This window comes from Notolepis coatsorum (genome assembly GCF_963971535.1).
Source record: "Notolepis coatsorum genome assembly, chromosome: 1".
NCBI classification, from domain to species: Eukaryota; Metazoa; Chordata; class Actinopteri; order Aulopiformes; family Paralepididae; genus Notolepis; species Notolepis coatsorum.
In genome coordinates this window covers 282734720-282752857 of record NC_140165.1, presented here as the reverse complement: position 1 = coordinate 282752857, position 18138 = coordinate 282734720, and the positions used below count along the sequence as shown (strand labels likewise).

Sequence of the window (18138 nt, the reverse complement as noted above, 5' to 3'; positions counted from 1 at the left end):
AGTGTCAAAGGGCAACCATCATTTCTCTTGTTGAGTTTGAAGAATCAATCAAATACTTTTGGATTTTTATTTTTAAGTACAATTTACAAGGGAATTGCTTCAGCAAATACACGTATTTCCCATTTTTTTTTTACATTTAGCAAAATAGCAATCGATAATGTAATCTGGTTACGCATATTCATCTGTAATCCTGTTTACATGTATTCATCTGTAATCCTGTTTACATGTATTCCACCCCCCCCAGGCCTGAGCAGATTAGCTACAGTAAAGATGATTGCTGTTTGGTTTCCCAGAACTACATTCTTCATTTTCAAAACAAACCCTCCTTCCTTCCCTCCTCCCCGCGGTGGGTCTATGTTCTTCGAACCGTTGCCCTCTCCATCCGTTTTCCCAGCCCGCTCATTAAACTACCCACTCTGTGTCCACTGTGTCCCTGGTGCTCCCTCCCTCCATCTCCAGTCATTACGGTTCCTCTTGTCCCCACACACCCATGGGTCATCCCTCACCCCCTCACTCCCACAGGTCATGCCCCCCCCCCCCCCCCCTCACTCCCACAGGTCATGCACCCCCCCTCACTCCCATAGGCCGCAGTGAGTGGTCACACTGTCCTCTCGCCAAGTTGTCCCCTCACTCCCGTAGGCTGCATTACCCTGGTTCCCCTTATAAAAAATTATATTTTTCCACCATTTTCTGGTCACTACTATCATGGTAAGTCACCAAAAATGATGCCATGCACCATCGGTATCATGGTTTATATTGGATTATACAATGATATACAGTAGTACCATGTTACAGTATTACTTAAGTACAAAAGGGTGGAAGTGCAAAAGTGATACCATGAAGATCCATGACATTTAACGTGGCTGTACCGTGGTAAATTGTTTACACAATGGCTGGTACCATGGCAAAACTGAAAATACCATCAAACTACCATGATACTGGCCTCAAATTTAACATTATGGTTCAGGTAATGCTGTTAAAAATTATTCTCAAAAGAACTAGCTATGGCATTACTCATCTAATCATTTAGAGGTACTGAATAAACACTGCAACCCCGGCCCTGCCCTGCCTTACTCTCGCTGATGGTCCCGGCGCCACAGGTCTCCGTCAGGCCATAGCCCTGGCTCACAGGGCAGCAGAAACACACGTTCATGAAGCGCTGGGTGGCAGCGGAGAGGGGAGCACCACCCGACAGCAACACCCTCGTCCTGCCACCAAGCAAGGAACGCACCTTCCTGAATATCAAGCTGGAGGGAGAGAGAGTGAGGGAGGGAGGAAAAAGCTGATCATCTTAAGCTATCCTATAATAGCCTAGCAAACTAGTCCTGTATCTACCGTTTAACACAATGGCTATGCACTCTAAATCTGAGAGTAGTGATTGGTTGGTTTATGGCTCCACACTCTAAATCTGAGAGTAGTGATTGGTTGGTTTATGGCTATGCACTCTAAATCTGAGAGTAGTGCTTGGTTGGTTTATGGCTACACACTCTAAATCTGAGAGTAGTGATTGGTTGGTTTATGGCTACACAATCTAAATCTGACAGTAGTGATTGGTTGGTTTATGGCTATGCACTCTAAATCTGAGAGTAGTGATTGGTTGGTTTATGGCTACACAATCTAAATCTGAGAGTAGTGATTGGTTGGTTTATGGCTATGCACTCTAAATCTGAGAGTAGTGATGGTTGGTTTATGGCTATGCACTCTAAATCTGAGAGTAGTGATTGGTTGGTTTATGGCTACACAATCTAAATCTGAGAGTAGTGATGGTTGGTTTATGGCTATGCACTCTAAATCTGAGAGTAGTGATTGGTTGGTTTATGGGTATGCACTCTAAATCTGAGAGTAGTGATGGTTGGTTTATGGCTATGCACTCTAAATCTGAGAGTAGTGATTGGTTGGTTTATGGGTATGCACTCTAAATCTGACAGTAGTGATTGGTTGGTTTATGGGTATGCACTCTAAATCTGAGAGTAGTGATGGTTGGTTTATGGCTATGCACTCTAAATCTGAGAGTAGTGATTGGTTGGTTTATGGGTATGCTATGCACTCTAAATCTGAGAGTAGTGATTGGTTGGTTTATGGCTACACAATCTAAATCTGAGAGTAGTGATTGGTTGGTTTATGGCTATGCACTCTAAATCTGAGAGTAGTGATGGTTGGTTTATGGCTATGCACTCTAAATCTGAGAGTAGTGATTGGTTGGTTTATGGCTACACAATCTAAATCTGAGAGTAGTAATGGTTGGTTTATGGCTATGCACTCTAAATCTGAGAGTAGTGATGGTTGGTTTATGGCTATGCACTCTAAATCTGAGAGTAGTGATTGGTTGGTTTATGGGTATGCACTCTAAATCTGAGAGTAGTGATTGGTTGGTTTATGGGTATGCACTCTAAATCTGACAGTAGTGATTGGTTGGTTTATGGGTATGCACTCTAAATCTGAGAGTAGTGATGGTTGGTTTATGGCTACACAATCTAAATCTGACAGTAGTGATTGGTTGGTTTATGGCTATGCACTCTAAATCTGAGAGTAGTGATTGGTTGGTTTATGGGTATGCTATGCACTCTAAATTTGAGAGTAGTGATTGGTTGGTTTATGGCTATGCACTCTAAATCTGAGAGTAGTGATTGGTTGGTTTATGGGTATGCTATGCACTCTAAATCTGAGAGTAGTGATTGGTTGGTTTATGGCTACACAATCTAAATCTGAGAGTAGTGCTGGTTGGTTTATGGCTATGCACTCTAAATCTGAGAGTAGTGATTGGTTGGTTTATGGCTACACAATCTAAATCTGAGAGTAGTGATTGGTTGGTTTATGGCTATGCACTCTAAATCTGATAGTGATTGGTTGGTTTATGGCTACACAATCTAAATCTGAGTCAAGTCAAGTCAAGAGTTTTAATTGTCACGGCATACAGGTATACAATTAAATGCGGCTGAGAGTAGTGATTGGGTGGTTTATGGCTATGCACTCTAAATCTGAGAGTAGTGATTGGTTGGTTTATGGGTATGCTATGCACTCTAAATCTGAGAGTAGTGATTGGTTGGTTTATGGCTACACAATCTAAATCTGACAGTAGTGATTGGTTGGTTTATGGCTATGCACTCTAAATCTGAGAGTAGTGATTGGTTGGTTTATGGCTATGCACTCTAAATCTGAGAGTAGTGATTGGTTGGTTTATGGGTATGCTATGCACTCTAAATCTGAGAGTAGTGATTGGTTGGTTTATGGCTACACAATCTAAATCTGAGAGTAGTGATTGGTTGGTTTATGGCTATGCACTCTAAATCTGAGAGTAGTGATGGTTGGTTTATGGCTATGCACTCTAAATCTGAGAGTAGTGATTGGTTGGTTTATGGCTACACAATCTAAATCTGAGAGTAGTGATGGTTGGTTTATGGCTATGCACTCTAAATCTGAGAGTAGTGGTTGGTTGGTTTATGGGTATGCGCTCTAAATCTGAGAGTAGTGATTGGTTGGTTTATGGGTATGCACTCTAAATCTGACAGTAGTGATTGGTTGGTTTATGGGTATGCACTCTAAATCTGAGAGTAGTGATGGTTGGTTTATGGCTATGCACTCTAAATCTGAGAGTAGTGATTGGTTGGTTTATGGGTATGCTATGCACTCTAAATCTGAGAGTAGTGATTGGTTGGTTTATGGCTACACAATCTAAATCTGAGAGTAGTGATTGGTTGGTTTATGGCTATGCACTCTAAATCTGAGAGTAGTGATGGTTGGTTTATGGCTATGCACTCTAAATCTGAGAGTAGTGATTGGTTGGTTTATGGCTACACAATCTAAATCTGAGAGTAGTGATGGTTGGTTTATGGCTATGCACTCTAAATCTGAGAGTAGTGATGGTTGGTTTATGGCTATGCACTCTAAATCTGAGAGTAGTGATTGGTTGGTTTATGGGTATGCACTCTAAATCTGAGAGTAGTGATTGGTTGGTTTATGGGTATGCACTCTAAATCTGACAGTAGTGATTGGTTGGTTTATGGGTATGCACTCTAAATCTGAGAGTAGTGATGGTTGGTTTATGGCTACACAATCTAAATCTGACAGTAGTGATTGGTTGGTTTATGGCTATGCACTCTAAATCTGAGAGTAGTGATTGGTTGGTTTATGGGTATGCACTCTAAATCTGAGAGTAGTGATTGGTTGGTTTATGGGTATGCACTCTAAATCTGACAGTAGTGATTGGTTGGTTTATGGGTATGCACTCTAAATCTGAGAGTAGTGATGGTTGGTTTATGGCTACACAATCTAAATCTGACAGTAGTGATTGGTTGGTTTATGGGTATGCACTCTAAATCTGAGAGTAGTGATTGGTTGGTTTATGGGTATGCTATGCACTCTAAATCTGAGAGTAGTGATTGGTTGGTTTATGGCTATGCACTCTAAATCTGAGAGTAGTGATTGGTTGGTTTATGGCTATGCACTCTAAATCTGAGAGTAGTGATGGTTGGTTTATGGGTATGCTATGCACTCTAAATCTGACAGTAGTGATTGGTTGGTTTATGGCTATGCACTCTAAATCTGAGAGTAGTGATTGGTTGGTTTATGGGTATGCACTCTAAATCTGAGAGTAGTGATTGGTTGGTTTATGGCTATGCACTCTAAATCTGAGAGTAGTGATGGTTGGTTTATGGCTATGCACTCTAAATCTAAGAGTAGTGATTGGTTGGTTTATGGCTACACAATCTAAATCTGAGAGTAGTGATTGGTTGGTTTATGGGTATGCTATGCACTCTAAATCTGACAGTAGTGATTGGTTGGTTTATGGCTATGCACTCTAAATCTGAGAGTAGTGATTGGTTGGTTTATGGCTATGCACTCTAAATCTGAGGGTAGTGATGGTTGGTTTATGGGTATGCTATGCACTCTAAATCTGAGAGTAGTATTGGTTGGTTTATGGGTATGCTATGCACTCTAAATCTGAGAGTAAGTAATTGGTTTCCAGATACTTCACGCAAACTGTCAACTAGCCATGTGGAGGGCAGGACAGAGATATTGTGCTCTGATTATGGCCAGGCTAAAACTAGTAAATTGTGAGGTGTGTAAATGTTTTATCTGGACGTGTTCCATACTTGTCACACAGAGGTGTGCTGTATCCTTTGGCCAGCTGCTCCAGCTTGTAGTTGTAGGCCAGGATGAACAGCGTGCGCTGGACACAGTTCATCTCCTCCACCTTGGTCATCACATTCTTATAGATACGATCCATGATCTCCTGGAAAGCAGAGGGAGAAAGGGTGGGAAGGAAGGTAGGAGAGAGAGAGAGAGAGAGATAGATAGATAGATAGAGAGAGAGAGAGAGAGAGAGAGAGAGAGAGAGAGAGAGAGAGAGAGAGAGAGAGAGAGAGAGAGAGAGAGAGAGAGAGAGAGAGAGAGAGAGAGAGAGAGAGAGAGAGAGAGAGAGAGAAAAGCAGTGACAAATAATAGGTATTGAGTCCAAACCTTTACCAGGTTAACCCTTTCGTATTTGCTGATTTCAAAGCAATGGACCGATTAACCCTATCATGTCTTTATTTCTACCAGTTATCACGACAGAACAAGCAGGAAAATCCTCAGCGCAACTGTATGGTGACTATCCAAACATTCTGCAGTCACCGAGAGACTAACACGGGGAAATAATGGTACCTGCCAGACGCGCCGCTCGCCACATAACCACGGATCCAGGATACTGTGTTTGGTTAGTTTATTGTAGTTAAAAACAGTTCATATAGTATCAAAAAGTAGAATGAGTCACGGTTTGATTCATCATAGTGTAGCGTACGTGCGGTCAGCAAAGTGTGACTTCCCCGTTCACCCCCTCATTGTTACTGTTCCCGAAACCCGCAGGTGAACAGCTGACTTTACTACTACGACACCACGTGACCCATTTGTGAATGACGTGATCAATGACGTGACCCTAACAACCCGAATTGTGTATACCTGTCACCAACAGCAACTATGTATTTGTGTTGTTAGTACTTTTTTTTATTTATTCTTAAATTATAATTTTTGCATTTTCCATTATTCACTTTACATGTTTTCCACATCACATCATTGTGATACAAAACTAAAAGGATAGGAAAACCATCAATTTCTTGTATTAATAATAAAAAAAGATTATTAAAAAAAAACAGAAATACAGTCCAGCACATTCCTCACATTGATCATATAATCAGTCGTTACATGTTACGGTTACACCTGACATATACTGTATAATTATAAAATGTACAGATAGTATAAATCGGACCTAAGATATCCTGACTTTTATTTACCTATCATTGTCAAATATGGACCCCAAGTCTTTTTGAACACATGTAAACTATTATTAACTTTGTGTATAAGTTGCTCAAAAGAGGCGAATCTAGCAAGCTCATCATTCCACTCTGAAGCAGAATTTCTCTGTTGATGTCCAATGTCTCAATACTATCCTACATCCTGTTATGAGGGCCAGCCTTATCCAAGAGCATAAATGCGAGGAGAGTTCAGCCTCCACCGGCAATATGCCCAATATACATAATGCAGGCCCTTCAATGAACCTCGTTTCCAATATGTAGTTGATATATTTAATAATAGCTGACCAGAAGTCCTGAACCATCTCACATTCATATAGCATGTGAACCAATGTACCTCTATTTTTATTACACCTCCAACATATATCATCTCCCCTGAGACCCAGTCTTGACATCTTCAAGTCCAGTAACTCCTATTCATTATCTTGAATCATTAGACGTGTCTGCATGTCTCGGGCTATAGAGTACCATGACTGTACTGTTGTTTTCCAGATCTCCCTAGGTATGGGCGTTCCACAATCCTTTTCCCATGTTATCCTGCCACCCTCATAATTTGGGAGTTGGTGCTTTCTAAGCATGTCATAGAACCTAGACATTCCCCCTGGATGCTTCCCATTGAATCATTCTCCATAATTCCTAAATATCAGTGATAGGGGCAATATTTTTCTTCCTATTTGCTGTCTTAATACAGCTCATAATTTGTAAAAAGAATTCCCCAAATCTGTCCTGGGTAAGTTATATTTAAACACTAGACAATTCCGTGGGGGAAATTGTGAAAGTGTGGGTGATGCCTGTGCACCGCCGGCCAACGGGAGAGCATCTCTCGCAAGTCTCTATGACACAGTTCAAAAGATACAAAAAGGGGGCGCGGCCTAAGGATGTGGTCAATATAGACCAATGAACGAGGATATCCCTACTGAGTACAATGGTACAACCCGCAAGTCTCTACGACAAACGGTTAAAAATATATAAAAAGGGGTGCGGCCTAATGATAGGGGGCGTGGTCAATATAGACCAATGAAAGAGGATATCCCTACTGAGTACAATGGCACAACCCGCAAGTCTCTACGACAAACGGTTCAAAATATACAAAAAGGAGGTGCAGCCTAAGGATAGGGGGCGTGGTCAATATAGACCAATGAAAGAGGATATCCCTGGGAGCTCCAGTAGCTCACCGCGTATCTCGGCGCTATTCCGGATCTGGGGTACACGAGTTTGACTCCCGGACTCGCCGTATTTTCTCAGAGTGTCTTCCCCTGATCTATATCCCATTCAACCTGTTTCTGTCGGTCATGCTTGACCAGAAAAAGCGATAAACGCTAAAAAATGAAGTAAAGACTAGATTGAGGTCGGGACTTCCGGTATAGGATGTGGTAGACGTGTTTCTCCACGCTGCAACTCCCCAACTTTACAAACCTATGCTAAAAAGCCTCATTGATACTTTATTATTTTTTTTTTTTTTACTTTCTTTCTTCGGATATTTTGCTACTAATGAATTTTTGGCTGTGACAGGCATAATGGCATCGAAATGGCTAAAGAACAAGGACACTAGGGACGCGGATCTACCATTCACAAACGACGAGCCGACGGATTTGACGAGCATTGCCATACTAATTCAGAACCTCACGCTCGAATTCAGAGTCTCCGCCGCCTCGGCCGACTCCAAACTAGATAACCTCCAGTTATCCGTGGCTGACCATGCCAAGCGTCTGACATCCTTGGAGGATGGACTTAATACATGGTCCGATAGGATGGTGAGCTTAGAGGCTAGGTGTTTGACTCTGGAGGAGAGCAACGCCAAACTGAAGAACAAGCTTATCGATGTTGAGTCGCGTGGCCGTCGGTCAAACATACGCATAATAGGGCTAGACGAGTCTATCCAAAGCGACCGACCCAATGATTTTTTTGCCGAGGTGCTGGTGGAAATTCTGGGCAAGGAAGTGCTTGCTACACCACCCGAACTTGATCGCTGCCACAGGGCGCTGACGGCCAGACCAGCCCCTGGCTCCAGGCCCCGGGCGGTGATCGCCTGCCTACACCGCTTCAGAACCAAGGAGATTATTATTCGGGAGGCTCGGAAGAGGAGAGGTTCGCTGACCTACAGGGGGAAACCTGTGCTAATCTTCGAGGACTACTGCCCCGAAGTGTTGGAACAACGCTCCCGCTACCGAGATGTTATGGGATCCCTCTACCAGCAGGGATATAAACCATCCTTATGGTACCCAGCGAGACTCTTCATCAAAGACAAAGACGGCGCAAAAAGACATCTTGCTTCACCTAAGGAAGCTACAGACTTTCTGAAGAAACAACACACATCGACTCCAGCAGAGTGAAACTTTGGGTAACACACCGAGCACCACGACTCTATAGTTATATCTCCGTGTGTTCATCCTTAGACGGCTAAAGTTGGGACATATGTCGCCGGGGAGCCTCTTCTCTCATTTAATTTTTTTTTTTCTTTTTTGCTCGTTTTGTTTACAACGTTATATGGATAATTGTATCTGCTATTTGCCGTGGTACTAGCGCTATGCTCTCCGTTCCAAGTAAATTGTACATTTGTATTTACTCTGAGCTATGCTTATCGATATTATTTATATTTTGTATTGCTTTTGTGCATGACACGGTTTATCCTACCCATGTCTACTTTGGGTAACACACTAAACATCACGACTGTCTGTCTATCTCCGTGCTTAGATGGGTGATGTTGGGACATTGTGTGTCGCTCGGGAACATCGCCCGTATTATTATTTTTGTTTTGTTTTGTTTATTTATAATAGTTTCCACTGCAAATCGTGCATTTTGTTTACTCTAAGCTATGCTTATCGATATGATTTCTATTTTGTATTGCTCCTGTGCGTGACGCGGATTTATCGTCTTGTTTATCATGGAGGTATATATATATCTATGATATTTATGACCGTCGCCGAGTTGCTCCTGCTTACTTATTTCATGAATGGGGGTCTTGTAATTTCATTGGCCATGCTCTTTCACTATAGTTAAACGTCACGCTCAGCACCTGGCTGCGTCGGTGACCAGACGCGTCACTATCTGCTCATTTACATGTTGAACTCTGAACTCGCTGTGATGGCGGACGAACTCATGCACATCGCCCCCACCCGGTGCGGCAAACTAATTGCACTACCCCCAAACTGCAGGCAAAGGTTTGATTGATTGGTTGGAGGTTTTGCTGGCGGTTTGCAGAGTGGGTACAATGCAGTATGGCCCAATGGTTGTTGATGGGATGCAGAACAGATAAGGACTGGTCTTGTTTACATCAGGGCCCCCCTTTTTCTTTTTCTTTTTCTTTTTCAATCTTAATTCATAATATTTGTTACATGCAGATATATAGTGCTGTGGCAACCATACATTTATGACATACAGGAGAATACATACATTTGAGGGGGAGGAAACTGTACATTGGCAGGTACCCTCTGCTCTGAGTTTTAAGAGCATACTTTAAGAAATAACAGACTAATAGTCAATGTTGCGCCCTCCCCAGTTTGCAGGATGTGCTGCCCATTGGTTATCATTCAGTTGTGGGTGTGTGTGTCGACTTGTTTAAACTTAATTAAACCACTACGGTTTAACAATAATGATAATAATTATTATTATTGATATTATTATTATTATTATTATTATTATTATTATTATTATTATTATTATTATTATTATTATTATTATTATTATTATTATTATTATTATTATTATTATTATTATTATTATTATTATTTTTTTTTTTCTCCTCTCTACCTTTTAGAGGCATTTAATTATACTTTTTTTTGTTACTGTTGTGGGAGCGTGGCGTGTAGCCACTGAGAAGGAAGTCTGCTTTTTACCTGGCTGTTTGCATTTTAGTTTGCAGACGACCAGGTGGGATGCAGCTTAATCTCCGGATAGGAGAAGTTATAGTAGTGGGGGGGAGGGGGGAGGGAATGGGGGATTGTGTTTTTTGTTTTTCTTTTCAGTCGACTCGCTCTGTTTTATTTTTGTTTTCACGCTCACGCTCGGTACTCAATGGAACCTTAACAAGTGAATATGTATCTATTATAGTTTTCTACTCCAAACGAATTACATTCAACCAGACTGCATCCCTTTTAGACTATGGCTAATTTGAATATCCTGATCTGGAATACAGGGGGTCTCAATATACCACATAAACGCACAAGTGTACTAACGTGGCTAAAGAGGAAGCAAGTGGATCTGGCTTTGCTGAGTGAAACTCATCTTTTATTGGCGGATAATGCAAAATTGGCAAATAAATTTTATCATAACATAAGTTCTTCTTCTTTTGGCACCAAGACCCGAGGGGTAGCCATAGTGGCGAAGAAAAATTTGAATATTAAACTGTTAGATGTGTGGTCTGATGCAAATGGTCGAATCACTATTGCTAAAATAGAATGCTCTAACCGGAAAATTGCGCTGATTTCTGCATACGCCCCTAATTTGTATGACGCTAACTTTTATGCTGCACTAACTTCAGCTATGTTGAAACTACCTGATTACTCTTTAATAGTAGGAGCTGATTTTAATGCAGTTTGGGATCCATTGATCGATAGATCCAATCACACGGAAAACTCTGATCAGAAGCAAGCTACCACAGCCCTACAGGCCTGGTCTAAGGACACAGGGGTAATTGATATGTGGCGTTTGCTCAACCCATCTGCGAGGGATTACTCCTTCTTCTCGTCGAGACATAAGACCTCTTCCAGAATTGATTATGTTTTTTCTTCCCCACATCTCTTTGATAGCTTTGATGTTGACTTAGTGCCCATAGCACTCTCAGACCACAAAGGTATCCTCCTCAAAGGTTCACTCAGTAAAATAACATCCCGTGCCCCTAGATGGCGTTTTAACTCAACACTTCTGAAAAACGGAGAGTTTAACTTGCAATTTAAAGAGAAGCTCACTGAATTCCTACAGTTTAATGTTGGCTCTGTACAGGACCCCAGAATCCTATGGAATTCGGTTAAGGGATTTATCAGAAGTAACACTACTCTCTTTGCATCTAATCTCCGCAAGGGACGTCTCTCCAAGCTAGAGGAACTGGAAAAGCTTCAAGCCATGTTGATCTCTTCCTTGCAGCACAACTACTCTAATCGACTGGAGCTTCAAATTAAGGTAGTGAAAAAAGAGATTAACTCTATTTTAAGACAACAATCTGAATTTCAGATGCACAGAACAAGACAGCACTACTACTTTCACGCCTCCAGGCCTAGTCACCTATTAGCTATGAAGATACGTGCCAGTGAGCAATTTGCGGATATCCCTTCCATTAAGAACCAACAGGGGGAGGTAACCACCAACCCAAAAAAGATTAATGATACATTTCGTTGTTTTTATTCCAATCTGTACAAGTCAGAGGTGGTCTTTGATCATACCAAGCTGGAGGATTTTCTTGATCAAATCAATCTACCACAGATCTCAGAAGATAGTGCTAGGTTGTTAGCTGCACCTATCACGCTGGTTGAACTTAGAGAGGCGATTGCGGATATGCAACGGGGCAAGGCTCCCGGATGGGACGGCATTCCACCGGAACTCTATCTTGCATTCTGGGATGTACTCGGCCCCTTATTACTCTCAATGATCTTACACTCAATCAAAGAGGGCAATTTTTCTAGAGATGTCAATATGGCGCTTATATCTGTTTTACTCAAGAAGGATAAGGACCCCACCGAATGTGGCAGCTACAGGCCCCTAAGTCTCCTCGGAGCCGATCTTAAGCTATATGCCAAGGTTCTAGCCACCAGACTTCAAAAGCACATGACATCGCTAGTTCACCCTGATCAGGCCGGCTTCATAAGAGGCCGCCTGGTTACTGACAACATCAGACGGTTACTGCACGTGATCAATGCCAGCAAGGATATTGCAGCCCCTACAGCGGTCATATCCTTGGACGCAATGAAGGCATTTGACAGATTGGAGTGGTCTTACTTATGGGCAGTTCTCAGAAGGATGGGGTTGGGTGAGGGTTTCATTCATATGATCAAAGTATTATACACTGAGCCTTCGGCCATGATCTTAACGGGAAAGTTCTGTTCGCCACTCTTCTCTGTCTCGCGTTCTTCTAGACAGGGTTGTCCTCTTAGTCCCGGACTCTTCGCTTTATCCCTCGAACCCCTAGCTCAATACATAAGACAATCCCAAATTATGTCTCCTATTTCAATTCAGGGCACACATCATCATATTAGCTTATACGCAGATGATGTACTCCTGTTTATGCAAAATCCCTCCATCTCTCTACCTCATCTGCTCGGCGTGATAGATGAATTCGGCAGCCTGTCCGGCTTTAAGATCAACTGGCCAAAATCTGCTTTTCTTCCACTTAATGAGCCTGCGAAGGCTACCATCTTACCGGCAAACATGCTTATGGTGGAGCACTTTAAATGTCTCGGGATTGAAATATTCCCCACTATAGGCCAGACGGTAAGGTATAATTACTCCAGCTTGGGTGACAGGATTACGAATGACTTTAACAGATGGTCCAAATTAAAAAATTCATTACAGTCAATAATTAAAATGAATATTTTACCCAGAATTAACTTTATCAGCTCCATGCTCCCGTTACCTCCTCCTGTTGGTTACTGGCAGAAATTGCACTCTGCCTCGTATAAATTCGTTTGGAACAATAAACGCCCGCGCTTGAAGAGATCAACTGCCCAAAGGAGTAAACTCGATGGGGGCTTAGCATTTCCAGACTTTAAATATTATTTTCAGGCTTTCTCTCTGAGACCTTTGATCACTTGGTTTGATGCTCAAGCAGCTGTATCTTGGCGACCATTGGAGGAGAAGTTGGTGTCCCCATATAGACTTCAGGATATTGTGTATACCAACATATCAATTAAACAATGTAAATTAAGATTTGGCCCTTTAATCACACATGTGATCCAAACTTGGCGTGACACTCAGAAAGTGGGTACAAACCGCCATCAATGGCACACGCATTCCCCTCTATTTAATAACAATCTTCTCCTTATTGAACAACAACCTATTAGGTACCCTAGATGGGAAAAGAAAGGTATCCACACATTGGGGGATATCTTTGATAACTCTGGCCTCCGATCTTTCCAGGATATATCCAACGGATATGATCTCCCCGGAACCTCCTTTTTCTTTTATTTACAAATAAGAGCAGCTCTGAAGGCTCATGGCGTGCCATGGGATGCTCCACTAGTGCATCACCGCTTTCACAAGTTATTTTATGACAAGGAGACATCGAGAGGCTTTGTCTCTGACTTTTATCGCCATTTACTCATGACCTCGTATAAAGAGCTCCCCCTGGATACGATTTGGAGAAAGGATGTTCCGGAGTTGGATGTTGATTTTGATTGGGATGCAGTCTGGGAAAATGTTCGGTTATCCTCACACAACCCAGATCACCAACAGATTCATCTGAATTTTATTCACAGGACTTATTTAACCCCTAGACGATTGAATTCAATGGGTCTCAGACCTGACTCTCTGTGTACCTTGTGTCCAAGTGGCGCCACAGGTACATTTATGCATATGTACTGGGAATGCCCTCCTGTTGTGATTTTTTGGGAAAATGTTACATATCAGCTCTCAGACATTTTCTCTCTAACCATACCTGTATCTCCTTCTGTACTATTACTGAATGATCTCTCTAAATTACCGACCTCTATACAGGTGAAAAAACTAATTTTGGCCGGCCTCACAGCCGCAAAAAAATTGATTGCCTCACGTTGGTTTCATCCAGATAGACTCTGTCCAAAGGTATGGTTTCTCACCTACCTTGACGTGATCTATTTGGAGATATCCACGGCACGTGTTATAGGGGTTAGGGAATCTGATATCGTAATTTGGTTGGCTACAGTGGCAAAGTTGAGGGAACGCATATAAGTTTGGAAATGTTTGTTTAGATTCTTGTTTTTTTTTTTTTTTTTTGCTGAGTGATGTATTGTGATGTATTATGAGTGTGACTCATGTTGAGGTCCTGGGGTGAGCGGGGGGAGGGGGGGGGGGGGGGGAAGAGAACGAGCGAGTGTCCATGTTAGGATGATCACTGTACAATTGTATCAGTGGTTGTCTTGTCATGTGGTGTTGAGTAAGTCTTTTTATGTATTGTTGTTGTTGTATTGTGATATGTTTTGTTTCATGTTGGAAAAAAGAAAAGAAAATAAAAATATTTGATCAAAAAAAAAAAAAAAAAATGAAGTAAAAAAAAAAAAAAAAAAAAGAGGATATCCCTACTGAGTACAATGGCACAACCCGCAAGTCTCTACGACAAAATTCTCTACGACAAACGGTTCAAAAGATACAAAAAGGGGGTTCGGCCTAAGGATCAAGGGTTAATCCCCTGAGAGGTCATGGCTAGGTCATGGCAGTACTGAGTTGATTGACACCTCCCTCTGAGTCATGCACACCTGCTAGCCTTAATTTATTCAAATCCTAACTGACACAAATCTATCCCCAATGTATTTCAATGAGGCTGCGCTTCCTTCACTCTCACAATGATTAAAGCAAAACGATAAGAGATGAAGCTTAGTTATTTTAATATGAGCACTTGAGGAACTTCATGAAGGGTTATGTGCGATATTGTGTAATTCCGTCAAACGGATGTGGCCTGTGTGGCGATCGGAAAACAAGAGAAGGAACGGTGAAATCACAGATTTAGCTTAGTGGAGAGTCCATTAGTGTGCATAGTAGTGATGCATATAATTTGTTTTGTTGAAAGATTGTTAGTACTTTGTAAGTGAAAGCAGAATAATGTGGATAATGCTGTTCGAGGTGGTGATGTAGGGAGATGCAGAGAAACATGTCACTAGAAGCACCTACACCACCTGCACATGCGTCCTACAAAGGTCAGACAAAACATCCCATAAAATGTCCCACAAAACATCCCTCACAAAACGTCCATGAGTGAGTGAGTGAGTGAATGAATGAATGAATGAAAACTTTATTTAACAGATTGCAGAATGGGTACAATACAGTACGGCTCAATACATACAATTGTTAAGGGGATGCAGACCTGAGAAAGACGTTTGTCTTGTTTCCATCAGGGTCCCCCATTTTCAATTCATATAGACATTTATGACATACATAACATACATGACATTTATGGCATAGGGACATATAGGTATTTAGTACTGATACATTTGTGACATAGGCGGTATTCAAATATACAGTACTGTTACCCCTAGATCCTGACAGAGTATATACATATGATGGGGAGGGGACTGTACATTAGGAGGGGGTGGGTGGGTGGGAGGGGAATATACATACGGCGGGGAGGGAATATATACATGCGGTGGGGAGGAGACTGTCTATTAGGAGGTGGTGGGGGTTTTGGGCATTTACGGTGGCCAGTTTCGAATTGCAGCCTCCCGTAGGTGCTCTTTAAGGGCGGTTTTGAATGTGGGCAGGGATTCACATTCCTTTACAGCTTTGGGTAGGGCGTTCCACATTGTTGTGGCATAATTGCGAAACGTGTTTAGTCCCTTGTTTGAGCCGAATCTGGGTTTAACATGATTTGTTGAGCTTCCTCTGGTGTAGTGGTTGTGGTATTCACTGACCTTTGGGAAGTATTTTGACATGTACATGGGCACCCCGGTCGTATAGTGTATCTTGTAGACCAGGCCCATTGCAAGTTGCTGTACTCTGTCGTCTACTCTAAGCCATCCTAGGTTGGCAAAGTGGGCAGGGGTGAGGTGGGTTCTGGGGTTCAGGTCAAGTAGTAGTCTGACCAGTTTGTTTTGTGATGTTTGTAATTTTGTTTTAAGCGCCTTTGAGGTGCTTTGGTACCATGAGGTGCACGCATAGTCATAGTACCCTTGAATGAGTGCTCCTGCCAGAGTCCTCAGGGTATTCTTGTTTACCAGAGAGGAGATCCGGTACAAGAATCTAGTTCGTTGGTTGACTTTTTTTATTACATTGGATGCCATTTTGTCACAGGAAAGATTTGCCTCTAGGATGGAACCCAGGTAGGTAATTTCGTCTTTCCTTGTGACAATATTGTCACCCACTGTAACTGAGAAGCCGTCGGTCTTGCTGAGTTTGTTATTTGAACCGAAGAGAATGGACTCTGTTTTGCCCATGTGTAATGATAGTTTGTTATCAGCGAGCCATATGCAGATTTTGCCTAGTTCCGTGCTGAGGGTTTTTTCAACCTGCAATTTGTTCTTGTCAGAGACCAGCAGGGCTGAGTCGTCCGCAAACAGGAACAAGTTGCAGTCACAGGCTGACGACATGTCATTTGCATAAATTAGGAAGAGTAGCGGTCCTAGTATGCTTCCTTGTGGAACACCACAGCTCACTGTGAGGGGGGGGGATAGAGTACCGTTTACCTCTACCATCTGTTCTCTCCCCTCCAGGTAGGATTGCATCCAGCTCACTGATAGGCTATCAAAACCAATTGCTTTTAGCTTGTCCATTAGAATGGAGTGATTGACAGTGTCGAAGGCCTTTTGTAGGTCCAGCATGACCATGCCGCAGTATTTGCCAGCGTCCACCTCTTGTTTGATGTGGTCGTTCAAATAGAGGAGGCATGTGTCAGTGGAGTGGGACGTTCTGAAGCCAGATTGGAATTCGTAGATTAGGTTTTTTTCCGCCAGGTACTTTTCGACCTGTTCGTAGACTATTTTCTCCATGACTTTCGAGATGGAGGTAAGAATAGAAACAGGGCGGTAGTTGCCTGGGTCTAATTTGCTGCCCTTTTTGTGTAGAGGGGTCACTCTCGCAATTTTGAAGTCCTTGGGGACGTGCCCCTGTTTTATAGAGAGGTTTATTATGTGTGTGATGACTGGGGTGATGGCGGCTGCTGCGTCTCTGAGGAATTTGGAGGGGATGTTGTCATGGCCAGTGGCCTTGTTAGGTTGGAGGGCGCTCAGTGAGTGAGTGAGTGACCACAATTTGTCATGTACAGCCTCCTATGTGAGATGAATGGAGAAACCACGAGAGAGAGAGAGAGAGAGAGAGAGAGAGAGAGAGAGAGAGAGAGAGAGAGAGAGAGAGACAGACAGACAGAAAAGACAAGAGTCAACAAGAGAAAAGAGAGAAAGAAACAGAAGAAGCAGCCAAAAAGCAGTCATAAGATGGAAACTAATGGTCAGTAAGTCCAGTCGCTGTCCATACGCACTCTGCCAAAGCACACAACGGAACTGCGACTATTCCAGCTCCTAATATGGGGATTGACACCTTAATGTTTGCTTCAGTCTAGCAGTTATGAACAACAGATACAGACTTTGTCTGTAGAAGGAACACCAGGACATCTACCTCTTGGCCAGATGCATGGTACACGTGAAGGAGGTTTCATATAATTTGAGTTATAAACATCATATTGATGCAAAAAAAAAAGAAAAAAATACCTGACGTAATAAGAACTTACCACGTCAAGCACGGAATATTGCATCCTCTAAAAAGGGTGATGCTTTTTAAGCAAAGGTATTAAAGGGGAACTATCTTATAAATGGCCTTTTTGAGTGTTTAGCATTGTTTCCTAGCTATGTGAACTTATATTAATATGATCTATGTCTCAAAATTCTCATATTGGCGCATTCTTCCAATTCTCCTCTCACAATATTCACCCTCACTGAACTGAGTCATTTGAAAATGTGATGATTTGTGATGTCAGAAAGACACCGCTGCATGTTAATGTTGAGATACAAGATGAGCTGCACACAGTGGCTGGACCTGGACGCGTGTTGCTTAATGACAGCGGAAGAGTGCAAGGGCGCTTCCGCATTCTTCGCCGCGCATGCGCATGAGGTCCTCGCTTAGTTCAGACGCCCCATTCAACACGGTGAATCCCAAACTCGAATGAATGAATGAATGAATGAAAACTTTATTTAACAGATTGCAGAATGGGTACAATACAGTACGGCTCAATACATACAAT

General features: G+C 42.3%; 1 protein-coding gene across 1 annotated transcript in view; it reads right to left on the bottom strand.

Moving 5' to 3' along the window:
* Window positions 1-18138, bottom strand: part of acsl3a (acyl-CoA synthetase long chain family member 3a) — a gene marked incomplete at its 3' end in the record, with an annotated part of 143872 nt that overhangs the window by 10800 nt on the left and 114934 nt on the right. Inside the window, exons 9-10 of the mRNA XM_084328095.1 lie at window positions 5094-5233; window positions 1075-1247 (exon numbers count right to left, since the gene is read on the bottom strand). Of these exons, the coding sequence (XP_084184221.1) occupies window positions 1075-1247; window positions 5094-5233 (313 nt within the window). The remainder of the gene's footprint in view (window positions 1-1074; window positions 1248-5093; window positions 5234-18138) is intronic.